The sequence below is a fragment of the Rattus norvegicus genome, chromosome 1 (genome assembly GCF_021556685.1).
Source record: "Rattus norvegicus strain SHRSP/BbbUtx chromosome 1, alternate assembly SHRSP_T2T, whole genome shotgun sequence".
Lineage (NCBI taxonomy): Eukaryota > Metazoa > Chordata > Mammalia > Rodentia > Muridae > Rattus > Rattus norvegicus.
Window position 1 is genome coordinate 254,207,337 of NC_141534.1, and position 9,876 is coordinate 254,217,212.

Consider the following 9,876-nt stretch of genomic DNA (forward strand, 5'->3'; position numbering starts at 1 on the left):
GGAAGGCACCATGGAGGGTCCCGAGGCTGTGCAGAGAGCCACAGAGCTCATCGAGCAGCGGCTTGCCGAGGAGGAAGAGACTGAGGTGGGAGCCAAGTGAAAAGTGCTGGGGAGGGAGAGCTCTGGGTTAAGGGTCCGGTCCAGACAATATGCTATTTCCCTGGGCCCAACCAGGCCCATTTCCACACCGGGATGTTCCTAACATGGTGTGGATGGTGAGAGATGGGGCTTCAACCCCTCAAAACAGGCACTTGGAGGGGGTAGGCCTTCCAGAGACCCTGCCCACCACTCACCTGGGCTTGAAGAGACAGACTGGACTATACAGGGAAGACATGAGTATTCTCTGGGAAAGCCAGCAAGGTAAGATCCATACACACACACATACACACACAGATTGTCCCCTGGATGCCAGGGCTGGTTGCTGCAGGAGAACAAACTGACAAGCGTCAGGAAGGGAGATGGGTAGGGCAGCTGGGACTTAGCCAGGACCGTGGGCAGAGGCCTAATGCACACACGGGTGCATTTTCTCCTGGATAAGTTAAGAAGTGTGGCTGGACTACTAACTTGTCCCGCTCTACGTCTTATTCAATGAGCCAGGTGTGGTGGTACCCACCCATAATCTCAGAGGTGGGCTACATGGTAACATGCCCCTCCCCCCCAAAAAACCAAAAAAAAAAAAAAAAAAACCCAAAACCAAAAGAGTCCAATGCATGGGGCAAAAGTGGGCACTAATTTTAACCAACACTTTTTATTTGCACTGTCAACTAAGTAGAAGGCAGGAGGCAGAAATGGGCAAAGGGAAAATGGGCAGTAGTGCTGAGACGGGTGGGTGAGTCCTGGTCCTCTGGGACTACTCTGGCCTTCAGGATGAAGAAGTGGGTTCGGGACGTGGGGAGAGATTTGAAGCCAAAGAATAACAGGAGCTGAGCTAAGTAAAGGTAGTCATGGAAATGTGTGACAGCGAGGGCTGGGGCTAGAAAGGAAGGCCGAGGACAAGCCAGAGAAAGCCAGGTAAGAGGTGCAGGCTCCATGGGCAGTGAGAGCCACTGACTGTTAGCGGGGAGGGAGGAAGGGCTGTGCCGCTGTCTGACCTGTTTTACAGCCAGTTGATGTGGATGAAAGGAATGTATTGGAGGGGAGGGGGGCACCTATCGGAACTCGGCTTAGAGGCCTTCATCATTTAAGAGAAGAGATGAGCTCAGATTTATCAAGGGGAGTGTGGACAGCAGCAGGGCATCCCTGGATCTCCAGGCATCTCACTCCTCCCTCCCCCGAGAGCATGTGCACATAGCTGTTGCTGCTGGACAGGAGTGTCAGCTGCTGTGTCATTTCTGGAGCATTGCCACAAAGACACTGGAACCTTCTACAAGGGGTCATGGTCTTCTTCCATTCATTCACCTAACAAATATAGCCACAGGGCTGCAGGGACACAGGCGCCCACAGCGGCAGCCTTCTCACCCAGCTCCTCTCTCCCTGCCAGCGTCTGGGAGATCCCAGCACTTTACAAGCCTCCTCTCTAATCTGAAGTGTGGTCTGTGGGATCAGGTGGGAGTTTTGTTTTGACTCACAGACCTGCATTCAATTTCATAAACATTCGAGGAGTGCAAACTCTGCCAGCCCACAAACAAATCTGAAAGGAGTCTGAGTAAGAAATGGGCGGCACTAGAGTTTAATTCCTCCTCATATTGGAAGGAGTAGAAGGCCCAGAGGCCACCTTGGACCTGCTGCTCACCAGGTAAGGTCTTTAAGAACTACCAGATGGGCAGAGATGTTGAATCTGCATGGTCATTACCGGTTCACTTGTTCATCATTTGTTCAAGTGTTAGATGAACAGCCACTCCATGCCAGGCCCTGTCACAGTAAAAGCTGGGAACAGCAGGTGGTTAAGCCCAAAGTCTAGCCTCTAGGTGCTCTCTCATTAATCCAGCCAGGGTCCCTCAAGCAGCAGTCGTTATAGTCCAAGGCCATTTCTTTTTCTTCTGGAGGAAGATGTCTGAGAGCAGCAAGGGAGACTCCAAATCATACCCTACAAACCTGGCAGGTTGTGTACTCATAAGCCTGTCAAGAAAGGCAGCCAAGGGGACCATCAAAATGAACGCTGGAAGAGAGGAGCGGAGCTCAGTTGATAGAGCATCCGACTGTCCTGTGAAGGCCTGAGTTCTAGCTCAGCACTACAAAAAAATAAAAGTAAATGGGAAACGTTGGAACGAAAACCTAGAACCTTCCCTGGGAGAGGCTAACACTAGGGCTCTGTGGGAATGGGCAAGGTGCCTGGGCCACATGGGGGGCAAATTTTCCCCAGCTGCCCTCCTGCCTGGTTATCCTCAACCTGGGCACATATGTCTACCCAAGCTGCTTGGGAAATGCTGGGGAAGGGGTGCCAGGACTTCACTAAGAGTAGAGAAGCAATCTGAGAAAACCAGAGCTTCAAATGCAGAGAGGGGAGGCTCATCATACCATGATCATATGACCACAGGACTACACGACCACATGACCATGAATGATCACATGACCATGACCACATGACTATGAAAGCAGGAAGCTGCTGTCCTACCCAAGCTCTAGATTTGACAAGGCTGAACATTTCTGAGAAAATGCAGTGTCTACCATAGAACTGTCAAGCTTTTATATTGCCAAAAAGGGCTGTTGTGTATGGGGGGGGCAGGGACGATGGAGCTGGGGGCTGTAGCTCAGTGGTAGAGTCCTTGCCTAGCATCTGCAAGACCTAGGTTCAATGCCAGTGGCCTGGGGGACACTGAGACCAAAATTACCATCTCTGATCACAATTATCTCATCAAAACGATTTTTCCCCCCAATTAGACCCCTGTATCCTTGGGTTCTACTTCTATGGGCTCAACCAACCACAGATAAAAACTTTCTTACATTTTAATTTTATTTTAAATTTATGTGTGTGAATATTTTTGCTTGCACGTTTGTCTTGCGTCATATGCGTTTCTGGTATCTAAGGAGGCCAGAAGAAGGAGTCGGATCCCCTAGGAATCAAACCCTATTCCTCTGGAAGAGCAGCCAATGCTCTGAACTCCTGAGCCATATAACCCTATGGAAATTTTTGTTCGGTATTTTTTTTGTTGTTGTTGTTTTTTTTTTTTTTTTTTTTTTTTTGGTTCTTTTTTTCGGAGCTGGGGACCAAACCCAGGGCCTTGCGCTTCCTAGGCAAGTGCTCTACCACTGAGCTAAATCCCCAACCCCGGAACTTTTTAAATTTTGTATTTGTAAGGAACGTAAGCAGACTCTCCCTCTTGTCTTTATCCCCTAAACAATAAAAACACACTGTATTAGTCACTATATTTAAGAGTGAGGTTAAAAATATACAGGACTGTGTGTATAGGCATCTTAGGGCTTTACTGCTGTGAACAGACACTATGACCAAGGCAACATTACATTGGGGCTGGCTTACAGATTCAGAGGTTCCATCCATTATCATCAAGGCGGGAGCACGGGCAGCATCCAGGCAGGCAGTACAGGCAGAGCTGAGAGTTCTACATCTTCATCTGAAGGCTGCTAGAAGACTGGCTTCCAGGGAGCAAGGACAAGGGTTTCAAGTCCACACATACAGTGGCACACCTACTCCAACAAGGCCACACTTACTCCTACAAGGCCACACCTACTCCAACAAGGCCACACTTACTCCTACAAGGCCACACCTACTCCTACAAGGCCACACTTACTCCAGCAAGGTCACATCTCCTAATAGTGTCGCTCCTTGGCCAAGCATATATAAACCATGACAGTAGTTCATAAAGAAGTATGACATTTTATAAAGGAGCTTATGTATGCTTATGTATGTGGTGCTGTTTTTGTTGTTGTTGTTGTTGTTATTGTTGTTGTTATTGTTGTTGTTTATCCCATGACAGGGTCTTACTGTATGGCTCCAGCTGGCCTAGAACTCACTATGTGGATCAGATTGGCCCTCCAGAGCAGTAATCATCCAGTTTCAATCTCAAGCAGTGAGATTGTAGGTCTGACCTACCACACCTGGACACAAAACAAAACAAACCATCCCCTTAATCTTAAGTAGCTTTCAATGGCTTTCCAGAAACTTCGAAGAGCCACTCCTGGGAAGACGTCCATGGACATGCTAGTGCTAGAGGACGAGAAGCGCCTCGGGGTGCAGAGTCCTGCTTTACAAAAGGTTAAGGTAAGTGTAGAGGAACTAGAGTCTGTGCTCAGGTGACGGGCCAGCGAGACCCTCCACCCGCGCCATCCTGCTGCCAGTTCAGCTCTTGTATCATCCCATATCATCCCCTGTCACCCCCACACTCTGCCCCAGCGTGGAGGTGATGAGCCATCTCCACACAGGGCCAAGAGCGCGTGCGCAAGACATCCCTGGACTTGCGACGTGAGATCATTGACGTGGGCGGGATCCAGAACCTCATAGAACTGAGGAAAAAACGCAAGCAGAAAAAGCGAGATGCCCTTGCCGCAGCGCAGGAACCACCTCCGGAGCCGGAGGAGATCGTAAGGCTCCCGGTTTGGACAGATGTGGGCAGAGGGAGCCTGGAAGGCCCAAAAGCACCCCACTAATCTTTACTGGTGGATGTTCTACCTTCAGACTGGCCCAGTAGATGAGGAGACATTCCTGAAAGCTGCGGTGGAGGGGAAAATCAAAGTCATTGACAAGTACCTGGCAGACGGAGGTTCGGCAGACACCTGTGATGAGGTGACGTCCCCGCCACTGCACCCAGTGCCCTTTCAGGACCAACACCATAACCGAGTTGGATCTTGAATCAGCTCCACTTGTGGGCTGGTTTGAGAGCACTCACAGATGTTCTTAGGGTGACTTAGGTAGCCCCGTAGTGGGCTTTCTTCCTCACTCCACAATTTCCCCAAATCCTTTTCAGACCTTTCCCCAGCTCAGGTCACCTCCGTAACAAATGTCACATGTTTCTGCGTGGGAGATGAAGGGAAAGAATTATTAAGACAACTCAGGAGATTTGGACCAAAATCCCATGTCTCCCTAGGATCCCTAGCTGTGGGACCTATGGCTGAGCTGTTGCCTCTCCATGACCCGGGTCCGACTAGTGTGAACATGGCCTACTGCCCTCTCAGTATGGACCATGAGTGCCTCGATACGTGTTGAATGGATAGAAATACTGTAAATACTGTGCTGAGATAGGATACCTTCTCTTTCTCATGGTACAATTATATTTATTTATTTTGAGACTGGGTCTCACAGTGCAGCCCTGGCTATCCTGGAACTCACCCTGTAGACCAGGCTGTCCTGGAACCCACAGAGATCCACCTGTCTGTGCCTCTGTGTTCTGGGATTAAAGCCACGCACCACCAATGCCTGGCTTACAATTACTTATTAATATTATTAGTATTATTTGCAGCTCCAGGGCACCGCGTGTACTAACCAAGCGTGTTACTGCTAAATTGTACCCAGCCCCTATTTTTGTTAGTCTACTGCGGAAATATATAACATGAAATATGTAATTTTAACCATGTCGATTCAGAGTGGCATTGATTATATTACAATGTTGTGCAACAATGGCCACCATCTGTTTTCTTTAAGTTTCCTGTCACCCATTGCACTTTTTTCCTCCGTAATTACCTCTTGGCACTTGTAAGACGCCCTTGCTCTCACCCCTATCATGAGAACAAGCCTGACAGTGGCCACCCACCCTTGGGCCTGCTCTGCAGTATGATACACATCACATACACAGTATGATACACTTCTGGCCTGTTCTTTTGTCTCCAGAGTCTTAATTTTTTTCCTCCTCCCATTTAAGAGAAAAATATAAGAAAAAAGCAAGAGGAGGATCATGATAGTCTGCCCATGACCATATGATTAGCACCTGGAAAGACTTGCATTGTGGCGTAAGGGTTCCCTGAATCCAAAGCAGAAAGTGCCCTTCAGAGAGCAAAGTTTGTTCCTTCCTTGAGTCTGTACTTCTGTGTGACCTGTGCATCCAAGCCATACCTTAGCACTAGGGGATGTAGACTTCCCCCTGCCATTGTTCCCTTATACTCAGGAATCAGCTGGGGGTAGCTTGGCATAGAGGTTTCAATAAAATCATGTCACACAGCTGTGAATCGTCACCAAACATCATAGCTTGTGAGGGCAGAATAGCCATGACCGGCGGGGGTGGGGGGGGCAGCTTTGTCTACTGTACAAAGGCTGCACAGGAGGAGTGAAGAAGCTGGAGTCTCAGGGCAGGGCTCCAAGGCCAGTCTGGATAAGAGTCGGCCGAACACAGCACACATGGGCACCCCGTTTTGACAAGGCCTAGGCCTCGGTTTGCTGGGGTGTGGGACTCAGGCCTGACAGTCTCTTTGTGGGCAGTTCCGTCGGACAGCACTGCATCGGGCCTCCCTGGAGGGACACATGGAGATACTGGAGAAACTTCTGGAGAATGGGGCCACCGTGGACTTCCAGGATCGGGTGAGAGGGCAGATATTGGGTGGGAGGTGGGAGGTGGATCTAGTCTGTAGGGTTCTATTTCCTGTCAAATCTGTGTCAATGGGCTGACAGTGGGCTGCCGGGGGGGGGGGGGGGCGGGGACAGGCCCTGTCTCTGTGTGTTCTGTGACATCCGGTGAGCCCCATCAGTCTCTGGGGCTCTCACTTGGACTAGTTGGGCCTTGGACGGTGTGTCCTACTCCCTATGCCTTTCTTTGGTTTGTCCCGCAGCCTTCTTGGCCTTCATCCTTTCCATAGAGAACGTTTCCCCCTTCGGTTCTCCCATTAAATCCCATCTATGCCTTCTAGCTGGACTGCACAGCCATGCACTGGGCCTGCCGTGGAGGCCACCTGGAGGTGGTGAAACTCTTGCAAAGTCGGGGGGCCAACACCGACGTGAGAGACAAGGTGAAGCAGTGCTTCAGTACCCATTGGGGTGCATAGGGAGGATGGGGGCAGCCAGTGGTAACCAAGCTCAAGTGATGGGCAGGTAGTGGGCTAGCCTGGTTTCTAGAATGGCTGCAGAGAAGCTTCAGGCCCTCCAGGGAGCTTGGGAGTAGCAAATGCTGAGAGGAGACGAAGACAGTACACTCTTGGAGATGTGGTCCACGGAGAAGATGCGGGGTTTCGACATCCATGGCATCTGCCTTCCTTCATCATCCCCCCCACCTGCCCATCAATTTATTCATTTACTTATTAATCTGTTATCTTCTATTTATCCATTTCTTTACACGAAAACTTGCACAAGTACCTTGGCCTCTGAGGCACCTTTTGTTAGCTGTAAAACTTGTGGAGTTCTTATGTAGAGTAGAAGGAAAATGATTGTACATGAATTACTTTTTTTAAAAAAATATTTTATTTATTCATTGTATGTACATGAGTACACTGTCGCTGTCTTCAGACACACCAGAAGAGGACATCCGATCCCATTACAGATGGCTGTGAGCCACCATGTGGTTGCTGGGAATTGAACTCAGGACCTCAGGAAGAGCAGTCAGTGCTCTTAACCTCTGAGCCAGCTCTCCAGCCCATGAATTACTTTTTAACATAAGAAGCTTTTGCCCCTGGGGTTGGGGATTTAGCTCAGTGGTAGAGCGCTTGCCTAGGAAGCGCAAGGCCCTGGGTTCGGTCCCCAGCTCCTAAAAAAAGAACAAAAAAAAAAAAAAAAAAAAAAAAAAAAAAGAAGAAGAAGAAGCTTTTGCCCCATCTACCACAGTCATTTCTCAATGAATGGCATCTAATATAATTATTTGAAGAATCCGGAGCTTGGTGGTGGTGGCATGCACCTTTAATCCCAGCACCCGGGAGGCAGAAGCTGGAGGATCTCTAAGTTCAAGGCCAGCCTGGTCTATACTGTGAGACTTTGTCTCATTAAAATAAAATTACTAAAAAAAAATAAATGGGCTGGGGGTGATGTGTGACTTCTTAGTAGGGGCTGCATAGCGAGACCCTGGCTTTTTACAAAGGTAAAGGAGTGGACAGTAATAGCTCACTGCCGGGCAAGATGGGAACTGCAGTAGGCTAGCCAGCGGAAGTGGCACTTAGAGCTGTACAGTTGGGCAGCTGGGAAGGACAGTGCATGCTGAGCCATTCTCTCCCGTCTGAGGCTCAGGCCTTGGTGCTCAGACTTGGGAAGTAGGATTAAGCTGGAGATAAGATATCCTCCACCCCAGGATACCATAGTCCAGGCCCATGTGCCAACAGACCTGTTTCTTCCCCACACAGCTACTGAGCACTCCCCTGCATGTGGCCGTCCGTACTGGACACGTGGAGATTGTGGAACATTTTCTCTCCCTGGGCTTGGATATCAATGCCAAAGACAGAGTGAGTCCTTGTGTGCTCCCCTGCTCAGCCACACGGGTGTGAGGGCAGCTCACGGGCCGCCAAGGGCGAGTAGTTCTTCTTTACAGGACCCTAGGGTGGCCGCTTCTAAGCAAGGCCTCTAGCCCACCTCCTATCACCCTGCCCACCCAATAACCTCAAGGGTTACCCTGTGTGCCACACTGATTCTAGGAAGGGGACAGTGCCCTGCATGATGCCGTGAGACTCAACCGCTACAAAATCATCAAACTGCTGCTCTTGCATGGGGCAGACATGATGGCTAAGAATATGGTGAGTCTGTTTCTCTGGCTTGGTGGTAGGGTGAGCCTTCGCATGGTGGACAGTCTGCAGAGGACAGGGGGCGGCCACAAAGGACATGGGGCACACATATCATTGGCTCTTGGCCATGCCACCCTAATTACCTGCCTTCCTAGGTCTCTCTTCATGTGTCAAAGTCCAGAGCCTAAGGTTGGGGAAACAATAGGAGAGGTGGGGAGAGGACTTTCCCAGGGTCCTCAGATAGGGGGCAAAGGGGATCCCAGCATTCAGGCCCAGTCAATGGAGGGCCAGTGGGAAGGGAATCAAATTACTTGGTTGGTGTGGCCTTCTGACACCTCATGTTGGTTCTTGGTGGGTCTCAGATTTTCTGTGAATAGATGTCCTCTGGCCCAAGCCAGAACAATCACAGGAGAGGAGCATGGAACATTCTGAAAGCCTAAGGGAATATTGAGGGAAACAGGAGCATACGGAGAGGGTGTGGATGGACAATTCATAAGGAAGGGATGTTCCTGTGCACTGTCCCAGCATCCTAGGACCTCTGTCTGCTAGATACTAGTAGCACCCATAACGTCTAGTTGTGAATGCAAGATGACTTTGCCTCCAGTTGAGAACCACTGATGTAGCTGAAGGCAGTTCCGGGTGGGTCTGCTTCTATTTTCTCTAGGCGGGGAAGACCCCTACCGACCTGGTCCAGCTGTGGCAAGCAGACACCCGGCATGCCCTGGAGCACCCTGAACCAGAATCAGAGCAGAACGGATTGGAGAGGCCTGGGAGTGGCCGGGAGACACCCCAGCCTGTACCAGCCCAGTAAATATCTACCCGGAGCTGGGCACCCGACCCGGAGCACCAGACCCCTACTATGAGCTGCCTGAAGCCAAGCTAGCAGGAACATCCCCAGATTCAACAACACAATAAAGTGCTGGCTTTGCTATTTGTGGTGTTTGTGTCCATTCGTGCTCCAAGCATGTAAGAGCAAAGATTGGGTATTAGAGTGAACTTGGGAACGAGGGGAATGTGGAGTCCCTTGGGTCCTGAGTTAGTAGGCCTCCCTACTCTGGTCTGTCCTCGCTTTGTCGGTATCATCCTGCTTTTCTCTCCTAATCCCTAGGGCCGGGATTATGATATATTTCACTCTGTGGCACACTTATCCTTGGCTCCCTATCTCCAAGACTTTCATGGAGCTGTGTGTACTGGTGTGGCCAGCAGAGGGCTAACGCGCGGCGGCCCTTGGTAGCGGCCTAGTAGACAGGAGGAGTGGTTTTTCACAATTGCTTCTGGAACAGCGAGTGGGTGGCTACAGTTGGGCGGGTCCAGGACAGCTCAGCCAATCAACTCCGTCGGGTTCTGCAGCGC

The 9,876-nt window shown here is 50.2% G+C and overlaps 1 protein-coding gene across 1 annotated transcript; it reads left to right on the plus strand.

Moving 5' to 3' along the window:
• On the plus strand, positions 1-9,453 carry Ankrd2 (ankyrin repeat domain 2). Its single transcript, NM_001107589.1, has 9 exons — positions 1-85; positions 4,058-4,159; positions 4,321-4,479; positions 4,574-4,681; positions 6,308-6,406; positions 6,733-6,831; positions 8,149-8,247; positions 8,437-8,535; positions 9,188-9,453. Exons 1-9 carry the CDS (start codon positions 11-13, stop codon positions 9,332-9,334), a joined length of 987 nt encoding a protein of 328 aa, NP_001101059.1. The 5' UTR covers positions 1-10; the 3' UTR covers positions 9,335-9,453.
• The last annotated feature ends 423 nt before the right edge of the window (positions 9,454-9,876 follow it).